This window comes from Peromyscus californicus, unplaced genomic scaffold (assembly GCF_007827085.1).
Source record: "Peromyscus californicus insignis strain IS unplaced genomic scaffold, ASM782708v3 Scaffold_4__1_contigs__length_199733344, whole genome shotgun sequence".
In the NCBI taxonomy this organism is placed as follows: Eukaryota; Metazoa; Chordata; class Mammalia; order Rodentia; family Cricetidae; genus Peromyscus; species Peromyscus californicus.
In genome coordinates, this window is record NW_026294562.1 from 57,289,148 (window position 1) to 57,306,639 (window position 17,492).

Sequence of the window (17,492 nt, forward strand, 5' to 3'; positions counted from 1 at the left end):
TCCTTTATGGATGTGGCAACATGACAGCTGTGTGTTCACAGTACAGCAGTGCTGCCAGACTCCATTTATTTAAAAAAAAAACTTTGTTTTTATGTGCATTGGTGTTTTGCCTTCATGTATATCTGTGTGAGGGTGCTGAGTCTCTTTGAACTGGAGTTATAGATAGTAGTGAGCTGCCATGTGGGTGCTGGGAATTGAACCCTGGTCCTCTGGAAGAGCAGCCAGTGCTCTTAACCACTAAGCCATCTCTTCACTTGTTTTTATATCAGTTTCCATATTAGTATTGATCAACTGGGCTGCTGAAGGGATCAAGTGAGATGGTCTTCTGTAGGAGTCTGGCCTTCCCTTCTGGACACAGTGAGCCCTGAGAAGGAAGGGAGAGCCTGACCTTACGCTATCCTGCTTTGTCCCTACAGCAGCCCATCCGTGTGCCCGAGACAATGGTGGCTGCTCCCACATCTGCATCGCTAAGGGTGACGGAACGCCACGGTGCTCATGCCCAGTCCACCTCGTGCTCCTGCAGAACCTGCTGACCTGTGGTGGTAAGTGAGACCTTGATGCCTTCTGTTGGGACTTTTGAGTAGGGAGTCACCTCACTGCCCTGCATGCTTTAAGATGACAGTCCCTGTGACATCTTTCCTCCAAAGCAGTCATTACTTACAGCCACCCCTCCCCCTTTTAACACTTGCGGGTGCGCTCTTCCTGCATCTCACAGATTTTAATAAGTTGTACCTTAGTTTTCAGATCTCTCGATGAGTGTATGTCTCTGTGTGCACATGTGCTGTGGAGGCCAGGGCTTAATCTAGGCTGTTATTCCTCAGCATCCACCTTGTTTTTTAGACAAGGTCTCTCACTGGGAACTGGACTTGACACTTAGGCTAGGCTATCTGTCCAGTGGCCCCAGGGAACCTCCTCTTTCTGCATCCCCAGCACTGGAATTATGAGCACGTGCCACCACACCTGGCTTTTCACACTGGGTGCTGGGATTGAACTCAGGTCCTTAGGATTGTGTGACATGTACTGATCCCCATCCCGGTAGTTCAAATATTTAAAAAACCCCAAGAGACATCTTCTTCAGTCGTGTGTTGTTTAGAAGTGTGTTGTGAGGTGCAGGTTGGCTCAGTGGTAAGTATTCTTGTCTGGAAGGATTTGTTTGGTCTCTAGATGGTTAGGAATGTCCCAGCTATCTCTGCTCTGATGTGTCCTTTAATCTCACTGTGGTCTGAGAGCTTCCCTTGTGGGATTTCTGTTCTTTAAATATAACGAAGTGCTTTATGGCTGCTATGTGTTCTGGACTCTGTCTTGGTGAGTGTTTTATGTGCCCTTGAGAAGAATGGGGATTCTGTTGTTGTCAGGTGGAATAATCTAGAAAGATTTATTAGATCCAGTTGACTGATAGTACTAATCAGTCATCTTTATCCTTCCTGACCACCTAGTCCACTGTCAGTTACCGACAGGGTTGTTGGATCTTAGATTTTAAATAAGATTTATTTCGGTTTTATGTGCATAAATGTTCACTTGCATTTATGTCTATGCACCACATGCCTACGGTGTCCATGCGAGCCAGAAGAGCATATATCCCTTGGAACTGGTGTTACAAGCAGTTGCGAGCTTCCAGATGGGTGCTAGGAGCTGAACCCTGGTCTTCTGCAAGAGAAGTCAGAGCTTTGAACTGCTTTTAACATCTCTCTAGTCCCTGTGGTAACAGATTTGTGCTTCTGACCTTTCTCCCCCTACCCCCACCCCAATATTCCTTTCCCCCGGGGCTGCATGGTTGTGATGGTGGTGTGTCATCTAGAACCAATGCAAGGACTGGTTCTGACCTCTAAGATGAGTGACTTTCAGATGGACACTTGCCTTCTGTGAGCTCTATGTTCCCCTCTACGAGACTGAAAGCATCTACCTGGCAGGCTAGTTTCCTTTAAGTAACAGAGCACTTGTGGGGAATGGCTGTAATAAAAAAGTGATAGTCTTCAGTGTGCCGTGATGAAGCCTGCCCCCAGGGTGACCTGGGCATCCCAGGTGGCCTGGGCTGCCTTCTGCCTTGATTTTCCTCTCTGAGCTCCTGGGAGGGTTCAGCTTCATCCTTGCCCATGATCTCCCCTTCTCCACTTTGGACTTTGGCTGAGCACATGGACACTTGTTCTTTTAACGGCTAGTCTTGCTCCTGACAGACTGGCTGTGACCCCAGGAGCTCAAGGAATGGCTTGACTTCTCTTATACTGCGTGACACATCAAACCCTAGATTTTGGCCAAGAGCAGAGAGACATTTTGTGTCTGTCCACTCTCTTTCACTTCTGGTGACTTACACAGATTTGTGATCTGAAGATGTTGCAGTATGGCTCCCATAGATGCCTGAGCCTCCCTGCCTAGGGAGGGGCAATGCACCCAGGCCTGACTCTCCACTTGGGAGCTTGTGCCCCTCCCTCTGTCACTACCCCACTGTGAGACTTCAAGTCTCTTCTTTTGGTTTTTTGTTTGTTTGGTTGGTTGGTTAGTTGGTTGGTTTGATTTTTGAGACAGTGTTTCCCACAGTCCAAACTAGCCTTGAACTTTTTGATGTAGACAAAGTTAACCTTGAAGTCCAGATCCTTTTCCATCTCCCAAGTGCTATGATTACAGGCATGTGCCTTTACACTCAGCTTGGGGGTCCTTCTCACAGCCTGAGAGATGTGTGTCTTCTACACAGACACTCTGCAGTTTTCTACGGCCACTCGTCTGGTCCCAGGATGAAGGGCTTGCTGAGGTTCTTAAATGTGAGCCCTGTTTCAAGGCAAGAGCCAGGCGGCGCAGGGCCTAAAGTGCTGCAGTGTTTCAGCGGCACAGCCCCGTCGCTGCCTCTGTGTGGCCTGCCCTAGCCACGGGTCCCTGTCTCTTCTCCATAGCCCTGTCACTCATGCAGTGGCACCTGGGTGTAGAGAGGAGGAGAAGCCAAGAAACTCCTCAGGTTTTCTACCCTGTCTACTGTGGTGGATGTCAATGATTGCTGCTTGAATCAGAAGTTCCCAGTCAGTCCATGCTCTTTACCATAGAAAAGAGACCTGTGCGGACTCAGTGGGTGAGAACATTTGCTCTACAGGCATGAACACCTGAGTTTATATCGCCAGCAGCCATAGCAAAACAGGTGTGTCACTGGGGTTGCTGGCTGCCAGCCTAGCTCTAGGTTCAGTGAGAGCCCTTGTTTCAAAGGAATAAGGTGGAGAGTGATAGAGAAGGATGCTATCCATGTCTGCATAGGTGCATGCACCATATACGTGCACAAACGCTAAGAAAGAAAGATGTATTGAGGATGTAGAACACATGAACAAGGCCCTGGGTTCAGTCCTTAGCACTGTGTAAACCAGATTTGGTGGTGCACACCTGTAATCCCTGTACTCAGGAGGTAGAGGCAAGGGAATCAGAAGTTCAAGGTCATCCTTGGCTACACAGCAAGTTTGAAGCCAGCCTACTACATGAAAGCCAGTCTCACGGCTTCCTGCAGTTCTGTGCTTCACCGGGCAGAACCTGCGTGACTGTGGTCTCCTTCCGTCTCCCAGAGCCTCCTACCTGCTCCCCTGATCAGTTTGCGTGTGCCACTGGTGATATTGACTGCATCCCTGGAGCCTGGCGCTGTGACGGCTTCCCCGAGTGTGCCGACCAGAGCGACGAGGAAGGCTGCCCCGTGTGCTCTGCCTCCCAGTTCCCCTGCGCTCGAGGCCAGTGTGTGGACCTGCGCCTGCGCTGCGACGGTGAGGCCGACTGCCAGGATCGCTCTGATGAAGCTAACTGCGATGGTGAGGCCCTCCCCTACCCACCCTGGCTGCCATCTCCCACCCAGGCCCCGCCAAAGCCATTTGTCCTTCCCTCCTGTACACCAAGCATGAGCTTCCATCTTGCCTTCCTCAAGTAGGGGTGCTAGAAAACAGCTAAATAGGCAGGGCCTCTTGATGGGAACAAATAAAGTGAGTTTTAGGTACAACCTGAAGAAATGCTTCTGCATGACCCCCCTCTACCCGACTGGTGGTTACCTTAAAGACAGGCTGAGAATTTGTCTCATTATTTCCACATTTGGTAGTGATTTCTACAGAAACTCAAGATAAATCCAAGAGTCAGCTAGGTGTCGCCATGGCTCACTCCCTGTTACAGTCCAGTCTTCAAAGGCAGTGTTGTGCGACATTGTACAATCAGTGGGATAACACTGGCCACCTGGGCCACTTTGACCAGCAAGATCTTCGTAGATACATAACTATATACTTTTTGCTTATTTGTTTATTTATTTTGCTTTTGAGACAGGGTTTCCTTGTAGCCCAGGATAACCTTGAGTTTGTTATGTAGCTAAGAATGGCCTTGAACTTTATGTTTTTTTGTTTTTTGAGGCAGTTTCATTATGTAGCTCTGGCTGTCCTGGAACTCACTCTGTAGACCAGGCTGGCCTGGAACTCACAGAGATCCACCTGCCTCTGCCTCCTAAGTGCTAAGATTAAAGGTGTGCGCCACCACTGCTGGCTGGTCTTGAACTTTAGATTTTTCTGTCTCTACCTCTTGGGTGCTAAGATTATAGGTGAACACTACCACAAGTCGTCTATGCTATGTTGAGGATCAAACCCAGGGTTTCCTGCATGCTGTGCAAGCACTATCAACTGAGCTACATTCTCAGCCTTTTCTTTAAGGATGCGCATGCGTGTGTGTGTGTGTGTGTGTGTGTGTGTGTGTGTGTGTGTGTGTGTGTGTGTGTGTGTACACACCATGTTGTGCTTATGGAAGTCAGAGAACAGCTTGCAGATGTCAGTTTTCTCCTTCAGCCGTGTGGGTCTCAGGAATCAGGTCATCAGGCTTGGCTCTAGGTGTCTTTGTCCACTGTACCAGTGGTTCTCAGCTTTCCTAGCAGCAACCCTTGAATACAGTTCCCCGGGTTGTGGTGACTCCCAACCATAAAATTCTTTTGTTGCTACTTCAAAACTGTAAAGTTGCTATTGCTACTGTTATGAATCTTAATATAAATATCTGACATGCAGGGTATCTGATATGTGAGCCCTGTCAAAGGGTTGTTCGACCCCAAATTGAGAACCTCTGCACTAAGCCATTTCACTGGCCAGCCTTTAATTAAAAGATTTTTTTAATTCAATTTTATGTGTATGTGTGTTTTGCTTACATGTATGTATGTGCACATGTTCATATCTGGTGCTCGCCAAGGACAGAAGAGGGTGTTGGATCAATTGGATCTGGAGTTACAAATGATTGTGAGCTGCCATGTGGGTGCTGGGTATTGACCTCAGGTTACCTGGGAGAGCAGCCAGTGCTCCTAACTGCGGGCATGTCTCCAGCCCTCACTGGCCCTTCTTTAGATTTTTCCAATGAAATACATCTCTTTTGCACTTGACCCTCTAATACGTGACCTGGACTGTCCTTGGTCATCTGCCACGTGTTGTCAGCACCATAGGCAGATCTGTCACTGGGCTGTTCCTGTGGTCACTCTTAGTATCTCTGCCCAAAGCCACTGGGTGATGTTCTCGATGACCGAGATGCTGTCTGCCACTGTCCTCCATCCTCATTCAGCAAGAACAGACGTTCTGCAGGACACGAGGTCTGGAGTGACTGTGGTGGGTTTCTCTGTGTGGCTGTGAATGGCTTTGCTGCTCGACAGTACTCTGAGGGATCTGGTGGAGGCCATGGGCCAGGAGGTGGCACATGTGCCAAACCCAGATAGCTGCCTATGTCTATAAATCGGGGTACATTGGCATGCCTGGCTGTACATGTGGACACTCTTCATGCTAGACAGGGGAGTTGGGTGGTTGGTTGCAGAGCCAGTAATAGTGTCTAATTCTAGTTTCAGAGTGTCACATGTGATCAGTTCAGAATCCCTCCCTCCCTCCCTCATCCCACCCACCTTCCCTCACTCCTCCTGGTGTGAGATATACCACCAATGGCAGGTGCTGCCTGGCCCCCCACTTCCAGGAAGGACAAAATGCCCTTGTCTCCTTTCCCAGGTCAGGCACCTGGGGCATGTCAGGAGGGGGTCCAGATGGGTGGTTGTGGGAAATGATGCCTAAGCACCAGGTGTTCCTCAGGATGCTGTAACTCAGCAGATTTCCCTGCCCACTCTCCTCCCACATGTTAGAGGAGATGGTCTTGGTCCCCACAAGTGTGACTTCCACCTTCGTGCCCCAGCCCACCTGCACTGAGGAAATGACATTCCTGCCGACTCCACTTCCAGCCCCACCTGCTTGGTCCTGGACCTGAGGTGGTTGGTTCCTGCACGTCCCTGTCTCTGGCTTGGGCTACATGCCTCCTTGGGGCAGGCTGGCATCACGGTCTCTTCCTTACCGTCGTGTTCATGTCCCTGTTCACTCCGGCACTGAACAGACCTTGGAACAGGGGTTGTGCTGGGGTGAGATGGATTCTTCCATGATCTCCCTAGCTGGGTCCTAGAAAATGTTCTTGCTCTTGGCTCCAAATCTGGACTCAGACCTCTGTGGTTGGGGCCAGGCACAGCTGCTGCCCTCCAGCTCCTCTGAGCACTGCCTCTTTGTCCCACACGCACAGCTGTCTGTCTGCCGAATCAGTTCCGGTGCACCAGCGGCCAGTGCGTCCTCATCAAACAGCAGTGTGACTCATTCCCCGACTGCGCTGACGGATCTGATGAGCTCATGTGTGGTGAGTGCTTCCAAGCAGGTCCTCCAATGGCTTGGGGCCTGGTGTGGAGGTTGGGTAGGGCTGTGGGATCTGAGGCACCTGGGAAGTTTCATTTAGTGAGTGTTCTAGCTCTATGGCTGTGATGAAATGCCCTGAGAAAAGCAACCTGGGGAGAGCGGGTTTATTTGGCTTCCATCAGTTCCAGGTTCCATTCCACCACTGTGGGCAGGGGAAGCCGGGGCTTGACGCAGCGGATCACAGTCAAGAAGAGAGAATGAATCCACGCATGTCTGCTAATCAGCTCTCTTATACCATTTAGGACCCAAACCCAGTAGTTTGGGTCTTTCCACATCAATTAATGTAATCAAGACAGTTTCTCACAGACATACCCACGGGCCAACTTGATCTAGACTATCCCGTGCTCAGACTCTCTTCCCAGGTGATCCTAGATTGTATCAGGTTGACAGCACTTAGCCATCAGAGAGAGGCAGCAGCTAGACACGGAAGCTGAGCTGTGGGGGTCCTAACTGAGGATGGAGTTCTGGCAAGGCCGGAAGCACAGAGACAGGCCCCCTGGGCAGTCTGCCTCACTGAGGTCTGAGTAGCAGCCACACTTTTACTGCCGGGACCTTACTTGGTACCATCTGCCCCACAGACAGGAGCCCTGAGCTTGCTTGTGGCCTAAGAAAAGAGAAATGTGTACATTTTACACATATTACATATATGTATATTTACATATGTATATATATGCCATACATGACCCTTGAGTAACATGGACTAATGCCCAAGCATGTGAGGAGTGTCAGTGCTAGATAATAGGTGGTCGGGGCAGTCAGGGAAGGTTTCCTAAAGGCTGCCAATCAGACAGGAAGGAACTGGAACTCTAGAGAGGATGTAATGCTTTTCTGCCTGGGGCTACTCCATTTACCAAGTGGGGACCAGAGCTTAGCCCTCTACTGTTGGAGAGGAGGGCGTATTGGGAGAAGGAAGTTTCCTCATGGACTCAGAAACCATCACAGCTTAGATGCTTTGGGCACTGACTCTCGAGTGGCCTGGCTTAGATGACAGAGTTGGGGTTGCTGATGTCCCCTTTCTTCTGCTGGGCAGGCGCCCCATCTGGTAAGGTCTGTACATGGGCTGCCATAGGCCTGGTGTGTTTGGTGACACTTCCCATACTCAGCCTCCATCTTCTGAGACAAAGCTTTTTTCCCAGCTCTTTTGTGTTGTGGTCAGTTAAGAAGGAATGGAGTTGATGTCTTTGGGAATGTTGGGTCCCAAGGTAAATACACTTTTGCCAGCTGAATCAGGGACATGTCTTTCACGCTCTGGTGGCCTTACAATTGGGATGATACAAGAGCTGCTCTGCCCCCAATAGACACCTATGGACTCGTACCCAGCTGCTCACACCCGACTCCAGATCACCCCATCCAGCTCTTTTACACCATGACATGGGCTGACTTGGTAATACTTGCTACCAACCCCCACCAAGCATGCTGCTGGGCAAAGCATGTGAGCCCAGTTCAGGCCATTGGAAAAAGGCAGAGAAAAGGGGCGAGCCCTCTGGCAGGTCCCGGAACAGCTAGCAGTGGTTCCAAAGTGAGCTGTATCCCATGTCCCTAGCTCATCTGCTCCTTCCTGTAGGTCCTGGGGTTCAGGCAAAGACAGCCCCTCTAGGGCTTACAGCGTGTTCTCTGTGGGATGCCGTCTCCTTGGAGTTAATGTGAATGATCTCTCCGACAGAAATCAACAAGCCACCCTCCGATGACATCCCGGCCCACAGCAGTGCTATTGGGCCCGTCATTGGTATCATCCTGTCCCTCTTCGTCATGGGCGGGGTCTACTTTGTCTGCCAGCGAGTCATGTGCCAGCGCTACACTGGGGCCAACGGCCCCTTTCCCCATGAGTATGTCAGTGGAACCCCTCACGTGCCCCTCAACTTCATAGCCCCAGGTGGTTCACAGCACGGTCCCTTCCCAGGTAAGAGCCCGAAGTGTTCTCTCTGTAATGGAGGTGGTTTGGTTGAGTTGTCTGGGAAGAGCCTGGAGAACCACCCACAGAAATACAGTTTGTGTTTGCAGGTGCCCAGGGGGGACGCTTTCTGCTTCAAATCCTATCAGTAGCTTGGTGTGCCTGTCTTTGGGTCTTATGAGGGCTGAAAGTACCTGTTTACTCTGGGGCCACAGTGGAGACTGCCCGAACCTATACAGCCTTGGCTTCCTCTCTCCTGACCTATTCTGTCTTCCTTGAACTGCGGTGTCCAGAGGTTGCTGTGACCTCTGGTTCATCTTGGGGGTAGAGGGCAGGACTTGCCAGGGGCTGCAATGGTATCACCATCTCAGCATTCTCGGGATACCTGGGCTCTGCCTGTGTGGTGTGCTCTGTATTCAGCCCCTCCAGGGTTCCCTTCTGCAGGCTTCCCAAGAGTTACTATGAGTCTGCATCTCCCTCCCCCCCCCTACCCTCCCAGACAGGGTTTCTCTGTGTAGTTTTGGTGCCTGTCCTGGATCTCGCTCTGTAGACCAGGCTGGCCTTGAACTCACAGAGATCTGCCTGGCTCTGCCTCCCGAGTGCTGGGATTAAAGGTGTGCACCACCACCCCCCTGGCCAAGTCCACATGTTTTATAGAGACCTGGATAGCTCGCCCCAGATATAGCCAAAGACCTGCAGGAGGTAGAGACAGTATCAGCTGGGACACATTCACCTGAGTAGGCGTTCATGGGCATCAGGACCCGAGATGGGAGTTTGCGCCTTCTGACCTGCCTTGCATTCCCCACAGGCATCCCATGCAGCAAGTCCATGATGAGTTCCATGAGCCTGGTGGGGGGGCGGGGCAGCGTGCCCCTCTATGACCGCAATCACGTCACCGGGGCCTCGTCCAGCAGCTCGTCCAGCACAAAGGCCACGCTATATCCACCGGTGAGTGAGACAGGCGGGTAAATGGGTGACAGTGGGAGACTCCCGTCAGTGCTGGCTCCGGGGACTTCCTGGAGAGAAAGATCTTTCTAGAGCTGGTGATTCTTCCAGAGAACAGTGGTGTGTGCTCCATTTGTTTTTCTCACTGATGGCATTGTTTTCTGTCTAGAAAAGGCCGACTATCGAGATGGTCTGTAAATGACGTATATACAGAAAGGGATGTGGCTCAGTCATAGAGTGCCTAGCATGTACAAAGCTCAAGGTTCCGTCCCTCATTCAACACAGACTGGGGCTAGCAGGTATAGAGGTGGAGGCAGGAGGATTGAGAACCCAAGGTTTACACAAGGAGTTTGAGAACAGTTTAAAATGCGTGTCGTCCTAGCTGAAAGACCAAAATAACACCCAGCTGTGTCAGTACATACTCTTAATCCTAGCACTCAAGAGGCAGAGGCAGGAGGATCTCTATGAATTCAAGGCCAGCCTGGTCTACATAGTGAGATCTGGGACAGCCCAGACTACATAGGAAGACATTGTCTAAACAAACAAACAAAAATAATCAAACAAAAATATCAAAGACAAAACTCAAAGAAGAAAAGAAATACAGCAGCAGCACTCTCCTCTAATTCCACAGTGATTCCCTGGACTTTCTGGCATCCAGGTGGTGTTCTCACCTTCGCTGTGGTCTTTGGTGCCTTGCTGGGCCTGTCTACCTCAGGTAAACTTCCTCACACTGTCCCTTCCGGGAATATCTGTGCTTCTCCACCATGACCTCAGTTTCTTGAAAACAGATGATTGTCTCCTAAAGACAGACAATCAGGCAGGATGATTTTTGTGGCCAAAATATTCTCTGGAGCTTTCATCTGAGTAGGATAGGGGGCTGACTCCCTCCCAGCTACACCCTATGGGGAAGGGATTGTAGAGAGTGACTGGCCAGCCCTCTCCTGTGACGGGATGCCCTCCCTGAGGGAAGCTGAGGAGGAACCCTGTTTCCAAGAGCAGCTTCAGAGTGGCTTGCTGCACTGTATGATTCTGTATGTACTGTTTCTCCCATACCTGTGGGGACACATGTCAGCATCCCCTCCCCCTGCAGATGCTGAAAAATGCAGATGGTGTCAGATGTACACACACACAGGTTTTTCCCTGTGCACACAGACCTGTGATCAAGTTTAATTTATATCTTAGACACAGTTAGATGTCTGTGACTTAATAAGCCTGAATAATCATAATAATATCCTGCAGTAAGTTATTACAGGACTGACAGGCTGGTTTAGCCGGGGGAAGGTGCTTGCCACCAAACCTGTCAATAGGAGTTCAAATCCTGGAACCCACATTGTAGAGGAAGAAAACCAGTTCTCTCAAGCTGTCCTCCGACCTCCACACGTACTATAGCGTGTGTGCCCACCCCCAGTGAAGAAAGAGATGTAATAATTTTTTTATGAAAGAATTGGGTGGTGGTGGTGCACACCTTTAATCTCAGCACTCGGGAGGCAGAGGCAGGTGGATTAGAGTCAAGACCGATATTAGTATTTTCAGGCCTGGGTTAGCTATGGCATCAAACCCTAGAAGGCAAAGCCACAGTGAGGGGGCTATAGTAACAGTGTCCTTGGAGACCTGGGCGCTGGACTGTGTGCTCCATAAGCACTGCGCTTCCCCAGTTCTTGTAGCTTACACAAAGGCAAGGCCAGCCCCTTGTGCTTCTTGCAGGGTCTCCCCAGGGAGCCCACATTGCCAAGGGTTCACCCCTCCCCTTCTGGGTGTTCCTTGTCTGTGTGTTCTCTTCTCCTTATCGTGCCTTCCCTCGTCCTGGGCGGATGGGGTGGAGGACAGTGTTATCTCTGGGTGACAGGACAGGAGCTGAGTCTTCTGGAAGCTCCAGAGCCTATTTTTAGGGGCCAGCTTCTGGAGTTTAGAACACCCGTCTGTTCTTCTTGCACTGTCTGCAGCCTCACGTAACCATTTGGCTGGCAGGGATAGCACAGAGCTCCCCTCTCGTGTGCTAAGAGGGCGGAGTGTATCCACTGCTCGTTGTCGCAGTGGATTCCCCAGGCAACTCCGGAGCCAGCTCTTCGGAAGTAGCTCACTCAGCATGCACCCTTAGCACACTCACACGACAGTCTTCAGAGAGCACAGGAGAAGGGAGGCAGGGGAGCCCAGGCCTCAAGCACCTCCCGGAGGCACACCCTGTGGGTTCGCTTGGCATTGTTACTGTATTTTGAGACTGGACCTTGCTGTGTCACCCACGGTGGCCTTGAACTCATCTTCCTGCCGCAGCCTCCCAAGTGCTTGAGATTACAAACGTGCTCTGCCACTCGCAGCTTTTGTAGGAGGCTTTTAATGCATGTTCTGAGTGGTAATTTATGTGTTTGTAAGGTATGAACTTAGTTTTCTCTGTCAAGAAGGAAATGCTCTTTTGTTTTTTTCTCCTCAGTTTTAGGTCATTGTAGATTTATGTTCAACTACAGGGGATAACACCTCCCGCCCCCAGTTTCTCACATGGTAAGAGGTTGTGTAACTGCAGTCTAGTGTAATCAGGACACAGACTCGATCCTCTGAACATGGATTTTACCAATTTACATGTGTGTTCTTATAAACTCGAAAGGCTTATGAAACCCGACTGGTGGGCTGGGGCTGTAGCTCAGTCAGTGGTAGACTGACTTTGAAGCTCTAGAGTCAATCCCAGTACCCCACGTACAAAATAGAGTACATTGAGGCTAGTTGCCAAGACAGTTTTAGCTGGGCATTGTGGTTCATGCCTATAATCCTAGCACATGAGTGGCTGAGTCTGAGTATTGCCATTTATGTGACGCCATCCTGGGCTAAATAGTTAGAGCCTGTCTCAAAAATAAAATTCAGCAAGCCTGGTACGCCTTTAATCCAGTACTCACTTGGGAGGCAGAGACAGATGGATATCTGTGACTTTGGAGCCAGCCTGGTCTACATGAGTTCCAGGTCAGCCTGGTTTACATTGTGAATTCCAGGCCAAGCCAGGGCTACATGGTGAGGCACTGTCTCAAACAAATAAACAAATACATAAATAAGTGAGTAGCATTAAGTAAAGTAAAACAAGATAGTTCCTGAAGAGTCCACTCCGAACCTGGCCTTTTGCTGGTAGCAATGTTTACCTAGCGCCCCTGTGGCGTGTGCTCCGTGTGCCCTGTGTACATTCTACATTAGTGCATCCTTAGGATGAGTGTGCCTGGTAACCACACCATTCCTCAGTGGGTGCAGATGAGATTCCCCTGGCACTGTTTCTTCCATGTCACAGGTGGGGTCACTGGGAGCTGTCCCAATCTCAATGCTTGAGTCTTGGCACCTATCTGGGTGTCTTGGTCTGTCATTTTGACCGCTGTTGCTACAGGGGACAGTTCCCCTTCTTGCCAGCAGAGGGCACACTTGCAAGGCTTCCTGTCAGCCTGCCACTAGTCTATGCGGGGATTAATGTCACTGAGGGAGTCCCTGACACAAACAACTTGAAGGGAGGTGGTTTATTTTACCTCAGGGCTTCAGCCTGGGAGGTCCTTGGAGAGGGTAGAAGTGCTTCATGAACTAGGAAGCAGAGAGAAAGGGGTACAAGGGGCCGGGGTGATGTGCTCCTCCAGAGACAGACTTCTTCCAAGTAGGCCCTGTTCTGTACCTTTTGCTGCCTCCAGTGCCTTCATATTCCTTTCCTTTCCTTTCCTTTCCTTTCTTTTCCTTTCCTTTCCTTTCCTTTCCTTTCCTTTCCTTTCCTTTCCTTTCCTTTCCTTTCCTTTCCTTTCCTTTCCCCTTTCCTTTCCCCTTTCCTTTCCTTTCCTTTCCCCTTTCCTTTCCTTTCCCTTTTCCTCTTTCCTTTCCCCTTTCCTCTTTCCTTTCCCCTTCCCCCTTTCCTTTCCCCTTTCCTTTCTTTTGTTTCTCAAGACAGGGTTTCTCTGTGTAGCCTTGGCTGTTCTAGACTTCACTCTGTAGACCAGGCTGGCCTCGAACTCACAGCCTGCCTCTACCTCCTGAGTTCTTGGATTAAAGGCGTGTACCACCACCAGCTGGCCCTATTGTTTTTATCTAGAGATTGATCCATTGATTGGGTCACAGCACTCAGGATCTCATCAGAGACAGACTGAGAAGTGCCTGCCACCAATTCCCAGCAGGGCACATTCTCATAGTTCAGTCTGTTTTCTTCTCATCTCAGCCGGGGTGAGTGGCAGTGCAAAGCTCCTTGAGGAAGGTGTGGGGCCATTCCCTCATCATCCAACCCCTGTGTCGGGAAGAGCTCCAGCAGGGACTTGGGGCATTCCGAGTAGGAGCTAGGTCATAGGCAATGGCAGGAGGTGCAGGTGTGAACATCAAGTGCATTCAGCATGAGGTTCCCGAGGAAGCAAAGAGGCACACATGCGGGAAGGTGGATGCCCTGGATCTGCAGAGATAGTAACAGGAGTGCTGATGATGCAGGAGACCAGGGCTCTTGCTGACATCCCCGCTTAGTGTCCATGGCCAAGCATCTGGTCATGGTCCTGGGGTCTCTTCTGGACAGCAAAGTCGTGCCTGAGAGGGACAAGGACAACTGGGTTGAAAGCACTCTGTCCCCATGCCTCTGACCACCATCACCCTCAGGGAAGATGGCTGGTGCCTCCCTTCTGCTCTCTAAGTTCACTAGCTCTAGAAGGTCTGGAGACCAGGGGCTGAGAACAGAGCCCCAGACCCCAGGCTGGCCAGCTGGAGGGATAGTTCAGCCAAGGGAGGCCTGGAGTAACCCCTGCTTGCTTTCCTTAGATCCTGAACCCACCACCATCCCCGGCCACGGACCCCTCCCTGTACAACATGGACATGTTTTACTCTTCAAACCTCCCAGCCACCACCAGACCATACAGGTAGGCATCCATCCCCGCCTTCCATATGTAGGGAAGAGGGCCTCATCTTCATCCTTCATAGGGTGTGTCTCAAATTTAATTATTTGTCTGTGCCTGAGGAGGTCAGGGGCCTCCCTTGGAGCTGGAGTTCCAGGCAGTTGTGAGCTGCCTGATGTGAGTGCTAGGAATCAAACTTGGGTCCTCTGCAAGAGCAACACATGTTCTTAACCACTGAATCAATGTTCCAGCCCAAGGGATGATTCTTTCTCAAAACAGTGGTCTATCTGAGCCTGGGAACCCCACAAGCTGGTTCAACCTGACCCTGACTCCCCAGTTACCTATACTGGGGGTCTCAGACCAAGTTCCATGAGTGAGATTGCTGTTATGAGCATTCCTAATCTTGGGGTGATGTAAATACATACCCTACCCCTCTTCAGAAGGTCCCAATGATAAACCAGAATTCCCACCAGGGAACCAGTTAGTTTATTGATCTGTCTTAGAGGAATATGGTGACACTCCCCCCCTCTCCAAAAAAAGCTGCCCCATGGGAAGTTCTTTCCCCAGCACAGATGACAGTGGCATAGATGGAGTTTCCTTTCAGAAAACCTTCTTGAGAGCCCAGGCCAAACACAGTTAAAGCAGAATTGCATACAAATGGCTGGGAGATGCAGAGGGAGCTGTAGGTGAGGGTCCAGTGATTCTCTCCAGCCCCTTTTCCTGTGAGGAAATATCGGTAGTCAGCAGGACCGCAGGTAATGGGTCCCTATAAGGGGGCACATCTGCTCTGCTGAAGACGGCTGGTCATGTTGCTCGGAGAACTCACATTCTACGGCAGAGTGACCACAGAATGTACAGGAGAAGCAGGATCCAGGGACACTGCTGCCGTTGCTGTAGCTAATCAGAGAGCCTAGGGTACAAGGATGGGCATAACTAACAGGGCTACCCTCCAGGTACTCTGGGCCTCAGCCCCAGGGGAGCTACCTGCCAAGGCAGGTAGAGAGGGCCTGGGCCCATCTAGCATGTAGACCAGGGCTCTAACACTGTTCAGACCACATGGCCTCCCTGCCTGGGTCCCTGGCCTACAGGGCCTTCCAGGGTGGCCCTGCCTGCCATCTACTGGCCGTTTCTGGGAACTCTTGCACTGGACTTGTCCCAGGCTTGCAGTCCCCTCTGCCTTGCTGCTCAGGGACCTGCAGTGGCTTCCTAATGTCAAAGTATAACATGTAGCCTGCACTGCCAACCTGGGGTCGTCACTAACCCTGCATCCCTATCTGCTGCTGTCCCCGGACTTGAACTATCCATGCCCGCAAAGCCAGTTCCCCAAGTCTCCCATCCTGCCTACCTTTGCTCTGGATCCCAATCCAAGGCACTGTCCTTTCCATGGCCTGCCTTGGGGAGGCTGAGTTCCATGAGGTGTGTGTTGCCACTATTTCATCCTCCTGTTCCTGCTCACAGTGACCCCAGCGTAGTGGGTCCAGGCTGAAAAGACCATGATCCCTACTTTGGTGAATTCAGGACACAGAGCCTGACAGAGTTTCTGGGCCACTGCTGGATGTAGGCAGCCACCAGGAGGCTGGGAGATGTCACCAAGGTCAGGATGCTTTAACTTAAGACATGACGGTTCCAGAACCACATATCCTGAACAGTCACAGAAAAGAGCATTGTGGTCAATAGCTATTAAACACTTTCTCCTATAGGTACTTATGCTTCTAGCATGTTCCACATAGAATCTTACTTCATCCTCACAAGCCTCTTAAGAAGTAAGGCTGGGAAGATTATTTGTCACGCAAGCGTTAGGAATGGAGTAAAAGGCCACACATGCTGGAGAGCTCCTATAATCCCAGAACCGGGGAGGCAGAGGCAGGATCCTGGAGGCTCGATGGGCAGCCAGTCCAGCTAAATGGTTGAGCTCCAGGTTCAATGAGAGCCCCTGCCCCAAAGGATAAAGTGGAGAAAGATGGAGGAAGACACTTGAGTTCAACCTCTGACCTCTATACACACGTGTGCATGCACCCTCACACATACATACGAATATGCACACACATACCCAAAGCAGGGGTGTTTCCTTTTGAGAAATGGAGGTTTAGAGGTTCAGTGAGCTCCTCCCAAAGTCAGCCAACAGGTTCTGCTGACCTGCTGTCTGGAAAGGGATCAGGGGCCTAGTTCTTACCAAGCCTTGGCTGTGGAGGCAGAGAGGGAGAGAGAGAAAATGAATTCCAGGTTATGCCACCCAGCAGGCCTTCCCCTTGAAAGCTTGCTAAGGACACGCCTTGTACACAGGGCCAGGCACACCTGTCAACTTCCTCTTTGTTCCCTCTAGGCCCTACATCATCCGAGGCATGGCCCCTCCAACGACACCTTGCAGCACAGATGTGTGTGACAGCGATTACAGTACCAGTCGCTGGAAGACCAGCAAGTACTACCTGGACTTGAATTCGGACTCAGACCCCTACCCGCCACCCCCCACCCCCCACAGCCAGTACCTGTCTGCAGAGGACAGCTGCCCACCCTCGCCTGTCACCGAGAGAAGCTACTGCCACCTCTTCCCACCCCCTCCGTCCCCCTGCACGGACTCGTCCTGACCTTGGCCGCCCACCCCAGCCTCGCTGCCTCCCTGTAAATATTTTTAAATATGAACAAAAGAAAATATATTTTATGATTTAAAAAAGAAATATAATTGGGATTTTTAAAAAAAAATGAGAAATGTGAACAGTGATGGGGGTGGGCAGGGCTGGGAAAACTTTGTACAGTGGAGAAAATATTTATAAACTTAATTTTTTAAAACATAACTGCCATTCTTTTGTGCCTTGTGAATATTTGAGTTGCTTGTTTCCCAAAGAATGAATTTCACTCCAGTAGATGGCTGTTGTGTGGTGTCCTCCTTGCGTGGGTAGCCCTCTATCAAGCCCCCTCAGGCAGAGACAGGCCCGTGCATAGGATGAGCCAGTGTAGTGAACTGACCAGCTGACCTGTATGGAGTATCGTCACATTCAGCTCAAAGCCTCAAGGCGTTTCCTGTTTTGTAGTGGACCCTGCATGCTGTGTTCCTGGGCTTTAAGCTGTGTTGGCATGCTGGCTCATCCTCATGCCAATTGTGAGGACCAGAGGCTGGGACGGCCCATCTGACCCTTGGATAGGGCTGTG

At 50.7% G+C, this 17,492-nt stretch overlaps 1 protein-coding gene across 1 annotated transcript in view; it reads left to right on the forward strand.

Annotated features, from left to right (window-relative positions):
• Lrp5 (LDL receptor related protein 5) overlaps positions 1-17,116 on the forward strand; it is a 112,500-nt gene extending 95,384 nt beyond the window's left edge. The window contains exons 17-23 of the mRNA XM_052762512.1: positions 417-542; positions 3,537-3,773; positions 6,523-6,633; positions 8,353-8,589; positions 9,389-9,528; positions 14,272-14,369; positions 16,669-17,116. Coding sequence (XP_052618472.1) covers positions 417-542; positions 3,537-3,773; positions 6,523-6,633; positions 8,353-8,589; positions 9,389-9,528; positions 14,272-14,369; positions 16,669-16,930 — 1,211 coding nt within the window. The 3' untranslated portion in view covers positions 16,931-17,116. The remainder of the gene's footprint in view (positions 1-416; positions 543-3,536; positions 3,774-6,522; positions 6,634-8,352; positions 8,590-9,388; positions 9,529-14,271; positions 14,370-16,668) is intronic.
• Positions 17,117-17,492: the final 376 nt, after the last annotated feature.